This window comes from Pleurodeles waltl, chromosome 4_1 (assembly GCF_031143425.1).
Source record: "Pleurodeles waltl isolate 20211129_DDA chromosome 4_1, aPleWal1.hap1.20221129, whole genome shotgun sequence".
Classification (NCBI taxonomy): domain Eukaryota; kingdom Metazoa; phylum Chordata; class Amphibia; order Caudata; family Salamandridae; genus Pleurodeles; species Pleurodeles waltl.
Window position 1 is genome coordinate 1,022,686,051 of NC_090442.1, and position 18,279 is coordinate 1,022,704,329.

Sequence of the window (18,279 nt, forward strand, 5' to 3'; positions counted from 1 at the left end):
AGGGTCCACAGACCAAGTCTCTTGTGAACTCACCCAGGAAAAAGATCGAATATATTCTAACCAGTCTTCATTCTTACTTTTCGAGCGCAGACCCGCCACATTCCAAAATAAAAATGAGTACCTTGCCCCACGGAAGACTGTTTGGTTACTATGGGGGTCATTCTGACCCTGGCGGTCGGTGATAAAGCGGCGGCCAACCCGCCAACAGGCCGGCGGTCAAAAAAATGCAATTCTGACCCTGGCGGGAACCGCCAACACAGCCCGCCGCATTAACACTCCGACCGCCACGGCGGAACAAACAAACAGCGCGGCGGTCACCGCCAACAGCCAGCCGCCCACCCTATCACGACCCACCAATCCGCCACCTTTTCCGGGGCGGGAGCCCCGCCGATAAAAACACGGCGGAAACAGACATTTCGAATGGAAAACGCTCACCTCGAGACACTCCACGCGGAATCCGGACAGCATGGAACCCGAATTGAACATCATACCTGCTCTCGTCTACCTGCTCATCTACCACGAGTACGAACTCCGGCGCAGACGTCAACGGTGAGTACTGCACCTACGACACACGGGAGGGGGGAGGAAGAAAGGTTACGGGCATACACATATGCGACCCCCCCCACCCCCCCAATATGTACACACCAATGCAGAGCAGGAAGTCACAGTGACACCACACAAAGACCCTTTAAAAATACAATGACACAACCAAATTTGGAATAAATTTTCATGTACAAAAAAAGCACCTGGAAATAATTGAGCAACCGTGAAAAATATTTACAAAAACCAAAAAGATATACACATCAGTGTATCACTGAAGTAACAAGTCCTGCACATCCTACGAATCTAACATGTCCGTGGGCCAAGGTTCTGCGAAACAAGGGCAAAGCCCACACACGAGACCTGAGTCCTTTGGAGAGAACACTGCAGGGGCATCTGATGTCAAAACTACAGGCACCTCAGGGGGAAGGGAAGGGGGGGCCACCACAGCCACATGAGTCCACGACGCCAGATCCACGAGGAGCCACCATGCCCACTGTACCATCCTGGGGAGTGCAAAGCCACAGTCTCTCAAGTCTCTGCAGTGGGTGGGTTGCCCACTGGACCATCCTGGGGAGTGCAAAGCCACAGTCTCTCAATGTCTCTACAGTGGGTGGGTTGCCCACTGGACCATCCTGGGGAGTGCAAAGCCACAGTCTCTCAAGTCTCTGCAGTGGGTGGGTTGCCCACTGGACCATCCTGGGGAGTGCAAAGCCACAGTCTCTCAATGTCTCTACAGTGGGTGGGTTGCCCACTGGACCATCCTGGGGAGTGCAAAGCCACAGTCTCTCAAGTCTCTGCAGTGGGTGGGTTGCCCACTGGACCATCCTGGGGAGTGCAAAGCCACAGTCTCTCAATGTCTCTACAGTGGGTGGGTTGCCCACTGTACCATCCTGGGGAGTGCAAAGCCACAGTCTCTCAATGTCTCTACAGTGGGTGGATTGCCCACTGGACCATCCTGGGGAGTGCAAAGCCACAGTCTCTCAGGTGGATTACAGAGTCCACTGGTCAAGGAGGAGGCATGGTGGGCACAGTGAACCATAAACAGTGCCTGAGACGGCGGGACCCAGCGCAGCGGTGCATGACATGGCGATGTCCAGCGGAGCGGTGCTTGAGAGGAAGGGCCCAGCGGAGCGGTGCTTGACAGGAAGGGCCCAGCGGAGCGGTGCTTGAGACGGCGGGGCCCTGTTCAGCGGTACCTGTCTTCACGGCGGGGCCCTGTTCAGCGGTGCTCTTCTGCACGGCGGGGCCCTGTTCAGTGGTACCTGTCTTCACGGCGGGGCCCTGTTCAGCGGTGCTCTTCTGCACGGCGGGGCCCTGTTCAGCGGTACCTGTCTTCACGGCGGGGCCCTGTTCAGCGGTGCTCTTCTGCACGGCGGGGCCCTGTTCAGCGGTACCTGTCTTCACGGCGGGGCCCTGTTCAGCGGTACCTGTCTTCACGGCGGGGCCCTGTTCAGCGGTACCTGTCTTCACGGCTGGGCCCTGTTCAGCGGTGCTCTTCTGCACGGCGGGGCCCTGTTCAGCGGTACCTGTCTTCACGGCGGGGCCCTGTTCAGCGGTACCTGTCTTCACGGCGGGGCCCTGTTCAGCGGTACCTGTCTTCACGGCGGGGCCCTGTTCAGCGGTGCTCTTCTGCACGGCGGGGCCCTGTTCAGCGGTACCTGTCTTCACGGCGGGGCCCTGTTCAGCGGTGCTCTTCTGCACGGCGGGGCCCTGTTCAGCGGTACCTGTCTTCACGGCGGGGCCCTGTTCAGCGGTACCTGTCTTCACGGCGGGGCCCTGTTCAGCGGTGCTCTTCTGCACGGCGGGGTCCTGTTCAGCGGTACCTGTCTTCACGGCGGGCCCTGTTCAGCGGTACCTGTCTTCACGGCGGGGCCCTGTTCAGCGGTACCTGTCTTCACGGCGGGGCCCTGTTCAGCGGTACCTGTCTTCACGGCGGGGCCCTGTTCAGCGGTACCTGTCTTCACGGCGGGGCCCTGTTCAGCGGTGCTCTTCTGCACGGCGGGGCCCTGTTCAGCGGTACCTGTCTTCACGGCGGGGCCCTGTTCAGCGGTACCCGTCTTCACGGCGGGGCCCTGTTCAGCGGTGCTCTTCTGCACGGCGGGGCCCTGTTCAGCAGTACCTGTCTTCACGGCGGGGCCCTGTTCAGCGGTACCTGTCTTCACGGCGGGGCCCTGTTCAGCGGTACCTGTCTTCACGGCGGGGCCCTGTTCAGCGGTACCTGTCTTCACGGCGGGGCCCTGTTCAGCGGTACCTGTCTTCACGGCGGGGCCCTGTTCAGCGGTGCTCTTGCAGTATGTCAAGGGAGTCATACCTGGCCTGGACACCCTGCTCACTCGCCCTCCGACCGTGCTGTGTCAGGCCCCTTCGGGGAGTGAGTCCTGGGCCCTTTGGTGTCGTCCCTTGCAGCCGGGATGGGGCTTGTGGGGCCCTCCTGCTCCGCGCTCCTGGTGGTTGTCCTCTCCGCCCTGCTGTCCTTCCGCTCCTTAGATGGGGCTCTCGGGCCCTTGCCTCCCCTGGCTGCTGTGGCCGGTGAAGTGGCCGGAGTCACCTCCTTGGGGGCAGCCGTCTCTGTCCGCTCACGGCGGCCCTTCAATTTCCGGGTCCTCTTGCCTGGGGGGGGGCTGGCTGTCCCCTTGCTGCTCACCGAAGTGTTACTGCCGCCAAAGGGTGGACTCCACATGCCATGCACCACTTGCACTGTAGAAGTTGGGCTGGTGGTGGCTGAGGTGCCCTTGGGACTTTTCCCAGTTGGAGGGGGTGGGTCAGGGGAGGGAAAGAGGTCAAAACTGGAGAGGTAATTTTTCTTGGGACCAAGGTAAGGGGTAGGAGTAGTGGTGAGAGAAGTGGAGGAAGAGGATGTGGTTGTATGAGAGCCAGGTGTGCTGTCCTTGGGTGCAGGTGACTGGGACGTAGGCTGTGGTGAGGTGGTTGGCTGTTGTTTGGGTGTCTTCCTGCGTTTATGTGTCTTGGAAGAGGGGGTGACAGACACAGTGGGAGAGGACACAGGGGACGTGTAAATGCCAGTGGGGGTGGTGACTGCAGGTGTGTGGACTGTAGTGGAGGGTTTGCTGGTGGTGGAAGAACTGGCTGATGTTGGGGTGCATGCAGGTGTGAGTGTAGACGTCACAGGGAGGGAGGAGGGAGACGAGGAGGACGGGGACACAGAGGTGGTAGTGACTGTTGATATGTCTGCATCTGTGTGTTGCTTGGGTGAATGCTTGTGTTTTCTGTGGTGCTTATGTTTGGATGAGCTGGCCTTGGGTGTTGAGGTGTGTGCAGGCTGGTCTGATGGTGTGGATGGGATAGGTTGAGGTACAGGAGACAGAGAAAGGGTGGAGGCAGATAGAAGAGGGAGACTGGAGACAGGGACAATGGCTGCCGTCAGTGCTGAGGCCAGAGCAGTGAACGCTCGTTGATGGGCAGCCTGACCCGAATGAATGCCCTCCAGGTAGGCATTGCTCCGATGCACCTCCCTTTCCACCCCCTGGATGGCATTCAGAAGGGTAGTCTGCCCAACAATGACCGTCCTCACCAGGTCAATGAGCTCCGCACTGAGGGCAGCAGGGGTAACAGAGGCAGGGGCTGAGGTGCCTGGGGCGAAGGAGACGCGCGCCTTCCTGGCGGAGCGGCCACAGAGCGAAGACTGAGGGGCTGCTGGGAGGGCAGTGCTGGTGCGCTGGGTGGCGGCTGTACCTGTTGTTGCGGGGGGCACAGATGGTGCCGCCACCGCTAGGGAGCTCCCAAACGAGGACGTGTCCGTGTCGCTGGTGTCTCCACCGGCCCCCGTTGTGGTGCTCCCCTCGCCCTCCGGATCACTGGTGCCCTCGGTGTCTGTGTCAGTGCCCACCGGGCCTGGTGACCTGCAGCTCCCTCCTGCTCCGACGCCAAATCTCCTCCGCCGGATGATGCTAAAACACAAGAAGACAAAGATTTAGGGTGGGGGGAGAAATGAAACAAAGTGTGCATGCCTTAGCAATACCCTTTGCGGAGAGGACAGACACAGGTGCCTTGTGCACTAAGTCGCGAACTTGGGGTACACTACTCAGTACTTCTGACTAGGCAAACAGGTCTAGGGACAACACACGCGCACATGTGTGATGCTGGAGCATGGGTAGCTGCACTTGGCACCCTGCAGAGGTGGGGGGCGGGGGCACAGGGCCATGCCTAAGGGAGCGGACTACACTACAGAGAGCGCCCTGGCCTAATGTCACCCACAGCCCTCCTCCCCCACCCAGACGCCTCCAATGCGCATACAGATAGGAGAATGTGCGGATACTCACCCCCTTGTGTCTGCTGTGCTGTCCTCAAGCGCCCATCCAAATTAGGGTAGGCCACCGCCAGGATCCGGGACATCAGGGGGGTCATGGTGCGACTGGCACCCCTCCTAGGTCGGAAGGCCATCCCCAGCAGTGTTTCTGCGGTCTTCCTCGTTCCGCGGCGGATGTCCTCCCACCTCTTGCGGCAGTGGGTGCCCCGTCTGTTGTAGACCCCCAAGTTCCGGACTTCCTTGGCGATGGCACGCCAAATATCGATTTTCTGGTGGGCGCTCCCCTGTTTGACATGTACAGGGTGGGAAAGAGAAACCGTCACATATCTGCATGTTTGGAGTACATGCCCCCCCTCCCCAACCTTGTCATGGTTCCCATTCTCTCATCTGTCGTGCGTTGCACTCCTCATTCCCTCCACACCCCACCAACTTACATCCCCCCCCTCCACACAGGCATAACCCATTCAATGTGCACTGAGTGTACTCACCTGTTGGTCTGGAGGACCGTAGAATAGCGCATACTGGGGGAGGACCTCGTCCACGAGCTTCTCCAACTCTTCTGAACTGAAGGCGGGGGCCCTTTCACCAGTAGCAGCAGCCATTGTCACTTCCAGACCGAGTTCACAGCAGCACTTGCAGTATAGGTCCTCTCCTGTGGATGATCAGGTCTCGAATGATTGAGCAGATAGAAAATGGCGGTCACGCCCGCGGCGGTGCGTACCGCGGCGGTGCGTCCCGCGACCGCCAGCGCACATCGTCATTGGCTCCTGAAACCCATAGGCTTCAATGTTAACCAATGCGTCTTCGCACAGCGGTCTTCGACCGCCTACCGCCACGGTGTGCCCCGCCAGCGCAGTGACCTCACATCCCATTGTCCCACTTCACAGGTCAGGCATCGGCCATTTCAAGGGCCCACATGGCTTAATTTCTAATGCGTCACACAGGCCTAGGCCGTGCAATGGCACACATACAAACATATCAAACCATACATTTACCTGTACTGTGCAAGCTGTGTTGTACGTACCTGTGAGTGGATTGACTCTGTACTCCATATTCTCCTTCCTAGGCACCGTCCGCTGGGACTAGCGATGAGAAGGAGGAATCCTCGCGTGTACCGGCCGCTGGTGGACCTGTCCACAATGGAAGAACGCAACATAATACTACGATACCGACTTGACCGAGCCTCCATCCATGAACTGTGTGCCCAGCTGGAGCCAGCCCTGATGTCCCCCATCCGCCAACCCACAGGAATTCCCCCTCTAGTGCAGGTTCTGTCTGTCCTCCATTTCTTTGCAACTGACTCATTCCAGACAACAGTGGCCATGTCATCTGGGATGTCTCAGCCTATGTTTTCCAAGATCTTATCCAGAGTGTTGTCTGCCCTGATGAAACTCATGCGGAGCTACATCATTTTCCCAGAGGAGGGTGATTTGCCTACAGTGAAAGCTGATTTCTATGCCCTTGGACACATCCCCAACATCATTGGTGCAATTGATGGGACCCATGTGGCTTTAGTCCCCCCAAATGACGATGAACAGGTGTACAGGAACAGGAAGAATTACCATTCAATGAATATCCAGGTGGTCTGTTTGGCTGACCAGTACATCTCCCATGTAAATGCCAAGTTCCCAGGGTCAGTGCATGACGCGTATGTTATGCGAAATAGCAGCATTCCCTATGTGATGGAACAGCTACAGAGACAGCGTGTGTGGCTAATAGGTGACTCTGGTTACCCCAACCTGCCGTGGCTACTGACCCCAGTGAGGAATCCCAGGACCAGGGCAGAGGAACGGTACAATGAGGCCCATGGGCGTACTAGGAGGGTGATTGAGCGAACCTTTGGGCTCCTGAAGGCCAGGTTTAGGTGCCTGCATATGACAGGTGGATCCCTAATGTACTCACCAAAGAAGGTGTGCCATATCATCGTGGCGTGCTGTATGCTCCACAACCTGGCTTTGCGACGCCAGGTGCCTTTCCTGCAGGAGGATGGTCCAGATGGTGGTGTTGTAGAAGCCGTGGAGCCTGTGGAGAGTGAAGAGGAGGAAGACTCTGAGGACGACACAGACAATAGGGACAGAGTGATACAACAGTATTTCCAGTAACACACAGGTAAGAATCACCCACGCCATTTCACAATTGCTTATAGCCTCCTGCATCTGTACTTTCTGTAGTTCCCCACAGATGTTTTTCATTAATTTTTGCCTTTCCCTTCCCTTCTCAGTGCTGTCTGACTCAGTACCTGACTTCTGCTTGGTTCGCCCATGAAATACAGCGTATTGACATTGGTATGTTGTCATGACTAATTGACAGAACAGAAATTGAACAGTAATATGTAATACATTTGTTAATAATACAGCATGACTCAAAACAGATTTGTGTGCAAAATGTGATTTATTTACAGTGCTAGATATCGGTACATGTGATTCTAAGGGTGATGGGTGGGGGTGGAGGAATATCCATGGCAGAGTCCAGTTCTCAGTCTCACAGGTGCATTGTCCTTTTGCCTGTGGAAGGATGGAGCATAGGCAGTTCATGGTTGGACAGGGTGGCAATGTGGGACAGTGGGAAGACTTGAGGGGGTATGTCCTGCTGGCGGGGGTCTTGACATCCTACTCTGTCTTTTTTTTTGGTCTCAGGCTCCTCTTACGGGGTGGTTGTTCTTCAGCAGGAGGTGGGGTTCTGGGGGGCTGTCGAGGTGTTGGGACCTCCTGTCCACTAGCGCCGGCGGAGGTGGTAGGCTGTTCCTGGTCCGGGCTAGTGACAGGGGCCCTGTGTGGTGCACCATGGTCCCGCAACGCGTCCTCTATCCTGTGGAGGGCCAGGACGATGGTCCCCATTGCGGTCCCGATGATTCTCAGCTCCTCCCTGAACCCCATGTAGCGTTCCTCCTGCTGTGCCTGGATCTCTGTGAACCTGGCCAGTACCGTCGCCATCGTTTCTTGGGAGTGGTGGTATGCCCCCATGAGGGTGGTGAGGGCCTCTTGGAGAGTGGGTTCCCTGGGCCTCTCCTCCCTCCCCTGTCGCACAGCAGCCCTCCGAGCTGCCCGGTTTCCCCCGGCCTCTGTCCCCTGGACGGTGTGCCCGCTACCACTGCCCCCAGGTCCCTGTTGTTGTTGGGGTGTTGGGTTAGCCTGGGTGCCCTGTAGTGGCAGACACACCGCTGATTGAGCTGTCCTAGAGACAGAGGCATGGGCCCGCTGGGTGGGAGCTGTGCTGGTGTTGGCAGAGGGGGTCGGGTCTGGTGTGGCCTGTGGCTGCCTGAGGGGAACCGACTGCCCAGAGGTCCCCGATGGTCCGGGCTGGTCATCAGGTTCACTGTCGACAGAGCTGCTATCCTCAGTGTGCACCTGTTCCGGTGGTGGGATGGACACTTCTGGACCCTCCTGGCTGGTGTGTTGTCGTTCGGGTCCTGCATGGGGTAAGAGAGTTTGGTTATTGTTTCTGTGTGTGCAATAGCGTGCGTGTTATGGGTGCCCTTGTCCCCCAGTGCAGGCATTCCCTTGAGGGAGGTGTTGTGAGGGTAGTTAGTGGGGGGGGGGTTAGTGCAGTGGTCATGCTTAGGTGATGGGTGCCCATGATTTGTGTTGGCATGCAGGAGTTGGTGTTGGGATGGGTGGGTTGTGCTGGTGAGACATTGTCAGGGAGGATGTGTGCTGGGGGGTTGGGGGTGAGGGTGGGGGTGTGGGTTGGCATGCTGGTGGGGTGGGGGGGATATAGTAGTTGAGATTGGACTTACCAGAGTCCATTCCTCCGGCTACTCCTGCGAGGCCCTGAGGATGCAGGATGTTCAAGACCTCTTGCTCCCACAATGTGAATTCGGGAGGGGTGGGTGGGGGTCCGCTGCCAGTCTTCTGGACCGCGATGTTGTGCCTGGAGACCATCGATCGGACCTTCCCCCGTAGGTCGTTCCATCTTTTGCGGATGTCCTCCCTATTCCTGGGATGCTGTCCCACCGCGTTGACCCTGTCCACGATCCGCTGCCATAGCTCCGCCTTCCTAGCTATACTGGTGTGCTGCACCTGCGAGCCGAAGAGCTGGGGTTCCACTCTTAGGATTTCCTCCACCATGACCCGGAGTTCTTGGTCCGAAAAGCGTGGGTGCCTTTGGGGTGCCATGGGGTGGTGTGGGTGAGGTGTGGGGGGGTGTATGTGATGATAAGTATGTTGGTGAGTGGTGCTTTGTGCTACTATGTGGTGTGTGTGATGGTGTAGTGTGCCTCAGTGTGTCTTGCTATGGATTGTCTGCTGTGTGTCTCTCTCCTTCTCTCAGTAATTATGGTCGCAGGGGTTTGTGGGTGATGTGGGTGTGTGTTTTATAGTTGGTTGATTGTGTGGGAGTGGTGTGTGTATGTGTATCAGGTGTGTGTATTTCAAATTGTCCAATGTGGCTGTGTTTTGGTGCTGTGTGTGTATTCTGACCGCGGCGGTGTGTAGCGCCAATGGAATACCGCGTTTGAATGACCGCCGTGTGGATTCGTGGGTCGTAATGGCATGGGCGTATTTCTGTTGGCGTGACGGTGGAGGTTTGGTCATCTCCAGTTTCTCGCTGCCCGCTGATGTGGCGGGCTGCAGTGGAGGACGGATTTTTGGAGGTTTGGCCGTTGTGGGTCAGAATGACCATGGCGGTTAACCGCGGCCGCGGCGGTGTTATGGCGGTCTTCTGACCGGCGGTAAGGGCCTTTTACCGCCGAGGTCAGAATGACCCCCTATGTCTTTTGACTGGATGGAGAATCCACTTATTGGCGCTTCGTTATTAGCAAGTTGACTCGGTTCAGCATCCATCTCCGTCTGTTCATCTTCATTGCTCTCCACCAGACCATGCCCACTCTTTAGTGGATCAGAAACTGGGATTAGTGTAATAGTCGTAGGGCCACCCACTTCCTGATCAAATGATAGTCAGTCGACGCCTTCAAAAGAAAGGGCATGAAATCTATTTTTTGTTGGGATCGAATAATATCTTTCTGACCTAGTTGTTTGTTTCTCAGAATTAGGACCAGGACTGACCTGGTCAATGTTGTGCGTAAAGAAGAAACCCAGAGGCAACAATATAGTGCCATAGTCTGTAATCCGCCGCGGGCTTAGGTGGCTCAAAATGTCTTTGACCAGTTTTGGAGATTTAAAAGAAAGTACCACACAGTCACCCCTAAATAACTTCTGGTTCTTTCCCACCCATTTTACCCTCCTAACCATTTTAATATCCTCAAAGAGAACTTCTGTCATGCCAGATTTCATGCGGGTTCCAATCCAATTCAAGGATTTATTCCTCAACGCTGTCCATGATTCCCTGTAGTCCCCAGAAAGGGTGGGGACATTTGCCAGGACTATCACATAGGGGGTTGCTGCTGAAGGCAGATCTAATATATCTCTTGATATTGGAGAAGAATCTCGGGAGAATTTCAGGCTGGTCAATGTTTCCCCTCTGTTTGGCTGTGCTTTTTGATGTGGGGAACTACTGATACTAACTAGTGGAGGGCATAAATCTACGTCTTTGGATGGGCTGATGCGTATGTGGTGGCTGCTTATGCACTGGTAAGGAGTTACTGTTTGGGTCTAGATCGTCACAATGTTGGGTGGTGACGGCTGTTACACTTACACTTGCAAACTGAGCCTTCATTAAGTTAAACATTGTCTCCACGTTTTCCTCCAATCGTATTAAGCGTTCAATCATTTGGTCAAAAAGGGGCCTGACTAGATGTTCCGAGGAGTTAATAGTCTCTAAGGGACTAATTTCTGTATTCACTATAAGTTGTACATTCCTATGACCAAGTTTTGTATTCTCGCAGACGATATGTGCGTATTGAGTAGATTCAATGAGTGAAGATCCAGGATTACCTCGTCTAATCTTATCAAGTGGCTCTTGGCTAGAGGCTTTGTCCTTACTAACTAATTTGGGTTTCCTTAAACGTTTAGCAGAAGGTGGATGGTCGCCGTCATCTGAAATAAAGTCAGTTATATCCTGAATACATCCATTCTTACCTCTACTTTGAGGTCCAGTTACCGGAAAATTAGTAAATTTTAATGGTGGAGGGAAATGGGAAGGGTCCGAAGATTGAGTTAAAATCCTTTCCTCAACATTAGTAATTAGTTTATCAATTGCCCCCATAGCTCCTGAAATAAATGTTAGTATTGTTGAGTGAGCTTTCTGGGAGGTAGTATCTTTTAAGCTGGATTGCTTCCTTTTACCCATTCTCGCTAATTATTTGATCCTGCCAAAAAGAAGGAAAGTAATTGTGCTAAAAATACAGTGCTCCTCGCTGATAGAGGTGATAAGGCTGAGTGGAAAAAAAACACTATATATCTATAGCAGAAATTAGCCAAAAAAAGAAATGACCTCCCACAGTGCTGAAAGGATGTTTTACAAAGTTGTCAAAGAGCCAAAATTAAAGCCCTGCTTCAAAAAGTCAAGAAGGAAGAAAAAGTAAAAGTACCTGTTAAGGCTTAGGTGCCCAAACCAGTAATTGCAGAGAAGATGTCAGGGGGGTGGCCCAGCCCAGCCTCTGCCAGGCACTGACGGGCGCAGGACGGGCGGGAGCGCGAGGTTTGGTTTAAAGGGCTCCTGCCCTTGTCCTGATGGCCTCCGCCTCCTCCTCCACGAATGCACGCTTCCCGCTGGGCGGGAGCGCGAGGGTTGATTTAAAGGGCTCCTGCCTTGTCCTGATGGCCGCCGCCTCCTCCTCCACGAATGCGCGCTTCCCGCGGGGCGAGAGCGCGAGGTTTGATTTAAAGGGCTCCTGCCCTTGTCCTGATGGCCGCCGTCTCTTCCTCCTCTACGAAAGCGCGTTTCCCGCGGGGCGGGAGGGCGAGGTTTGGTTTAAAGGGCTCCTGCCCTTGTCCTGATGGCCGCCACCTCCTCCTCCTCCACGAATGCGCGCTTCCCGCGGGGCGGGAGCGCGAGGTTTGATTTAAAGGGCTCCTGCCCTTGTCCTGATGGCCGCCGCCTCCTCCTCCATGAATGCGCGCTTCCCACGGGGCGGGAGCGCGAGGTTTGGTTTAAAGGGCTCCTGCCCTCGTCCTGATGGCCGCCGCCGCCTCCTCCACGAATGTGCGCTTCCCCTCTGGGATTGTAGAGTTGACTGACTCGAGTGGGACACTTCGGACGGGTGCTGCAGAGGTTCGACGTGTCATGTCTGACTATTTGGATTTATACGTTGATCGGCCAGGTGTGAGTGGTTTGGAGACTGATGCTTATTTTGACGCGATTAGCCTGCTCTGGCTTGAGAACTCTCATAGGCAATACCTGGACGTCTCAACAAAGAGAGGGATCGGGAGAATTGGAGGTCCAGTGTACGTACTCCCAATACGTATAATCAATACAAAAAGTACACTGTTCCTAACTCTAGGGTGAACAATTAAAGTTTAGGAGCTAGAGCCCTCACACACCCGAAAGGGTGTCATGCTTCATCATCGGGAAGCTCCTCGTCAGACCGGCTGGTGCAATATCGGACGGGCTCCCCTTTCGGGGGCTCTTTGCCGGAGATCTTTTTATATATGGTGGCTGCCGTTGAATCATGAAGGTCAGACACTCAATATGGCAGGAGAGTAGAAGGATTTAAGATTGATTAGAAACCCCTAAACTAATCTGTTTACTGGTTATCCAAAGGGGTTACGATCAAGGTTAAAAACATACTTAAGTGGAAAATGAGAGTAATGCTCAACCACTTTAAAAGCCTGGAGTACTGGGAAATTGTCACCTGACCCCTAGGGTCTGGTCAACATGTTTCGCGTAATTTTGGTCGTAAAAGATCCTCTAACGCTTCATCAGGACCTACATCAAACTAGACTTCTCCTGGCTATATACAAAAGAAAACACTATCTAATTATGTGTGTGAGAAATAGGTAACAGTCACTTACAATTGTGTAAGCTGTCTCGTCAAGAGTCTGAAACAAAAAAAGGTCGCCCTAGAAGATAGAAAAAAAAATGCAGACAAATCTAAAAGCACGGTTAAATGACCATCACACCCAATGTGAATCTGTGCATAAAGTGATGTCAAACAAATAGAAAACATCTGCTTACCTGCCCTCTTTGTGTGGGGGGCCCCTTGGGGAGTAGCACGATCCAGCCTATTGCTTCTAGCGGGGGTTAGACGTTATTAGCACAATAAAAAATATATGTATCTTAAGTAGGGGTCGAGGTATGCAGTGGAATAACCCCTATAGCAAAATATATTAATGCAGACACACATCAACATACAGTGCAGTGTTAAATCACATTATACTGGCAAAATCACTTAGTCGATCCCATGTCTGTAAATATATAGATGGTTATTATATGTATAAGTTCCTCCTTATCTTCAACAAATATCTGGTAAAATAGCTGTATCACCAAAATGGTTTTTAGTCATAGCTCAGTGCATACATTCGACCGTAATTTAGATGGAGCAAAACACTCGATAAGGGCATGCTCATCGCAGTGAGAATGAAGGGATAATCTCTACAGTGCATTTCCTCATAATGAGGCTCCCAAACACTTACTTTTGTATAGGCGTCCTCGATTTGAGACACCTACCTGCGGCGTGCTCACCCCGGAGACAAAATGCCGAGGCAAGATCAGGGCATTTAAAACGCGACGCGGGAGCTAATTGCTTCCGCGTTGCGTGAACGCAGCTTCATCGAAAGAGAAAACGGACTCGAGGAAGTCCAAGTGATAGGCAAAAGTCGGGTTTCTCTCTGCTGGTACGTCGGCCATCTTAAAAGAGGTTAAGAAGGCTAGTCTCTGGTTAAGTAGGGAGGTCAAAAGGAAACGCGTGAAAAACAGATACATTTCCTACGCCACTCGTCATGATTAAAATGTTGTAAAGTGATACAAAGTCAAAATCCAGGATTGTGACAACAGATAGTATATCGAGGGTAAGTGAGACTATGAAATTGTGATAAAGGAGGAAAAAATCATCGCTATTTAGTCCAAGAACCGGAAAAGTTCGTGAATATGCCCATCATTAAAGGGCACTTTTTGTTGGCTCATTTGGCGACGGTTATACCTGCTGCGCTAATAACGTGTGCCCCCTCTCTTTATGGGTGATATGTTGGCAGAGCTACTTTCCTCCTTTTTTCTCTTCTTGCTCTGTTCTCTCTTTCCTTTCCCTGTCTGTTGTTTTCTGCCTCTCAAGTTCACCTGCTATATGGGATAGAGGTGCTCTTGTACGAGGCAAGTCTCTCCTGCGGTTTCCTTTGCAATTTGAACATGTTCGCGTTTCTGTCAGCCCTCCCAGCAGAATCAGTGTTACGTATACTGTCTGTGAACGCTGGTTTGTGTTGTTTGATGATGATTGCTTTTTTTTAAATGAAAAAAAAAAGACCTGCAGGCTCGCTACAAGCTTAACATCAGATGCGATTCCATAAGTATCTGCAACTCCACCACGCACTCTTGGCTAACATTCCACCTCACACTGAAATACCAGAATTAAGTCCCCTAGCGGCCAAACTGTGTATGGGCCGTCTTGGTGGTGGCACTATCTCCCAGATTGGTTATTGCGAATGCCCATATGGTTTTGATGCGCTCTGGCTCTGATTGGAGCAATGGGTTGGCGACCTTGATTAGGCAGACTGGGGGGAAGCTAGGCTAGCCCCGCAAACGTTTTGTTTTTTAACTACATTGTTTTGGCCTGCCCTGTCATCTCTGTGTACTGGCAGCAGGTACGCAATACGCTCTCAGGGAGTCTGTAGCTGGAGTCTGATCTGACCCCCAGGGTGGCCTTGCTGGTCATGATTGACGAGGTGGGTGGTTCATAAGCCAATTCCACATTTGTGGGCATTACCAAACTGGGTGTTAAAGGAAATAATGCTTGGCGATGGACTTCCCATAACTCCCCGTCTTTGGCGGAGTGGACTAATTCGACCAAGAAGTCTATTTATATTGCCCGTGGTTGCCCAACAAAATATGACTATATCGGGGAGGCGGGGCCATACTATGGGTTGGGGTTGTGACATAGCACTGGCTGGTTTCCCTGTCAATGTGGTATGCGGTTGTAATTGTACTTTGTTAGTTGGATCTAAAACTAATAAAAAAAGTTTTTTATTAAGAAAAATTCAGCAAAAGAATGGGAGTGACCATGCAGAAAGGGGCATTTTCTCCCAAATCCGTTCTTCCATCAACAACCTGTGCTGCTTCAAAACAATTGGTAGATAAGGTATACTGTGGGTCTTTTCAAATCCTGAAACTTCCCATGATTTCAGCAGGGTGATCTGATCTCGACTGCACTCTTCTCTTATATTCATAAATACAAACTCACTTTACATATTGTATATTTGTGTGAGAATTACTTTTACACTCCATTTTATGACTGTAAAAGTTTTCATTTCAGGTATTCTTAAAGAAGATGATGGAATTGATTACCAGGGTCCACATGAGAGACTTAAAAGCACTAGTAGTGAATATAACACATCCCATCCTAGTGTCAGGATGAATAAAACATGAGTCAGTGCTAGAGCAGTGAGAGGCAATGACTGTACTCCTGTGCTGCAGATGGCAAGTTTGTCTCGCTAAACCCTTTCTGTGTACCAGTTTGGGAGGCATTTTCGCAGAAAAACTATATTTTGCTTTCATTCGTAAAGAGAGTATTTCATCCTTAAATCCCAAGCTCCACACGGCCTCACTCATCCTTCACTTAATCTTAATTGTGTAATAACAAGAATTTTAAGTCAGTTGACAGGGGGCTGATCCCTGTGCTTTGCGGAAGAAAAGAGCTTTGAGATATTTCCTATACATTACATGATCCTTATAGAGGCAGAGGGACAGAGAGAGAGAGTTTAGAAGGAAGAGCCTTCTGCATGAAATAACTCCCCACCAACATGTTTATGCCACACTGACCCGATGGGTAGTCTGTGAGCAACTACATTTAGTCTTTTGATCGGTTGCTTGGGGGTCAAAAATTCCTGGACAGAGATTACACAAATCTGCAGGACTTTGTGGACACAAAACTAGTTTGTGGGCTCCACCCTTTACTGGATATCTAGCCAGAAGGATAACATTAGTCATACCAAGAGGTGTTCTGTCCATTTCAAGCCCAGGACAAGGCAGGGTGTGTTGGTCGGTAACCTCAGGAGCTTGTCTGAGGTTGAGGCACAAAGCAATATAACCGTGACATTGTCCATGCATAAGAGGACAACTGCACAAACCTGGTACCTGTGGGATAGCAGTAGAAGGGCAGAGTGACAAAGAGAATGTTCAGGTTATAAAACTTTGCTTTAGTTATGTGGTGTCAGGCCATGATCAGTGCACGAAAATAATTAATGTTGCTTGTCTACTTTAATCAATTAATTTTAGGAGTTTTGACATGATCCTTTTCCACACAAAGCTTATGTGGATGTAGATATGTAGGCAAGATAGCTCAGTGGGCTAATGCATCCTATTTAGAAATCTGTGCTTAACCAAATGTTACAAGTTAGAATCCCCACTGAGTCTTTTCACTCTTTCATCCTTCTAAGGGTATTACCATGAATAGCACTGAGATGATTAAGAATCAACACTCTTCATCAGGGCCTAGAGACAACACTAGTTATAAAGTGCACAGTGTAAGTGCACTAATAATGACTATCCTTATTATTGCCATTGTTCTCTTTTCTACAGTAATTCTATTGATCCCTTCTTAAATTATTACACTAATCATCTGTTATTTTTGTTCTCCTTTTAGAGCATCCTGTTATCACATCTGTATTTTCCCTGAGTGTGAAACTTGAGGATGAGACAGGTCTGAAAGAAGAACCAAATATTGAAGGAAAAACCATGGGTAATTACACTTAGTTTGGCATTTGTGAGAGGCTGCTGTATAGATCATTGATGCCTCTACAACATAAACATACGTTCTTCACTGTGACAAGGCCTCATCTCTAAACTATATGCCTCACAGTAGGCCTGACAGAAATAATTTTCAGTCAGGCGAACACTGATAAACATTCACTTAATGTTAAGTTTGCTACTATCCCAGCTGATATTGTTTCAGTGAGTTTGAAGCAGATTTGACAAAGCTTAATGCTGTAGTCACATACAACTGAAAGCAATGTGGTAAGGTATATGTCCTCCCATTATTTATATAAAACTAGCAATTCTGCTACAACTAGCTTAATCTTCACAGTAGTTGCTGGATGTACTCGAGCCTCAGTTAAGCTCCTCTCTGACGGTTTTCCCATCTAGGTGAAAAATAAGTGGTGGATTAAGATTCATGGAAAACTATGGAGACTCCTTTTTAGAAGACAAGGAGTCACTCAAAAGTTGGAACTGTGGTTGTATTGGTCCCCTGTCTGATTAAGGCTTGCTGCCAGGTACAGTAAATGGCAGTAGTACCTGGTAGCCAGGATTCCTCCTGTTGTACAGAGCGGGGGCGGTCTGTATTTACTGTCATGGAACTCTTCTTCCTTCAGAAGACATTGACCTTGAAGCACTTCTACATTTCTTTTTCAATCGTGTATATTATTTTATTACAAGAAACATGGATCTCTATCAATATTAGCCTGAAGAATTATACCATGTTTTATTTGGCCGTTAAACCTTCATCCAGGGTTACATTTGGGGAGGTGGTGCCTTGCAACATGCGACTGAAATGCACTTGAATGGTGCTTGGTTCAATAAATCCATGGCTTACTTTGAAAGTTTGTCAACAGCGTAGTTCTGATCTGGTCATTGTTAATTGCTTGTGCCCCTGTGCTGTCAACTTGATGGACTAATACTAAGCAAACTAAATCATCTGTGTAATGCAAAGGTAAAGAACGTGATTAACTAGACTATGTTCAGTGGTGATTTCAATGCTTATTGATATCGTCTGACAGGATATTTGAACTGTTGAATACAACACAACCTGGAATATTCCAATTTCTACAATTAGTGCATCATATGGACACAGATAGGTGCCAGATTGATGGATCTTATGTTCATGGGATGGAGGGGGCTCAGTATTCTTTGTGGGGAGAATATTGGAGGGCATTCCTGTACATACAATACTAGTAGGGGGTTCGGCATCCATAGTTGCTTACACTTTCAAACCTGGTCTCTCATTTGAGGTGTTCAAGGACGTATGGTTCTCGCACTGCCGTGAGAGCGATTTCTGGGCCTGGTGTCTACTTCTCGAAGTAGCATCTGGATGTATGACCTCTTTCTGTTGTACATGTGAGAGGGAGGTAGACCCGAAGAAAAAATTCTTAACACTTCAAAGGAACAGGCCCCATTCAAGTATTCCTTGGTATTGTGCATTAATCTTTGACCACGGCTTATTAATAAAAGATAATACAATTGTTGATATTATCTAGGCTTTTGAAAGACTCTCAAAAGATATTGCTAGGCATAATTTAGACATGGCATAATTTAGGCAAGAGAGTTGGGCTCTGAAAGCCTTTCTACTTATTTGGTTGACGAAGAAGTGAGAGTTGTGGGGATGACCTTTAAAAGGGCAGGTATTGATTTGGGGAAACAGCTGTTAATAGTAGGAAATGTAAGCAGAGGTTTAAACATTTTGTCATGTGGAAGTAGTGCGGAAGGTT

The 18,279-nt window shown here is 50.8% G+C and overlaps 1 protein-coding gene across 6 annotated transcripts in view; it reads left to right on the forward strand.

Moving 5' to 3' along the window:
• Positions 1–18,279, forward strand: part of LOC138288372 (uncharacterized) — a 137,475-nt gene that overhangs the window by 79,097 nt on the left and 40,099 nt on the right. For 4 of the 6 annotated variants that reach the window (XM_069229936.1, XM_069229939.1, XM_069229937.1 and 1 more), the window contains exon 3: positions 16,440–16,535. The exons of the other annotated variants lie outside the window; for them this stretch is intronic. In XM_069229936.1, coding sequence (XP_069086037.1) covers positions 16,440–16,535 — 96 coding nt within the window. The remainder of the gene's footprint in view (positions 1–16,439; positions 16,536–18,279) is intronic. 6 annotated transcript variants of the gene reach the window in all.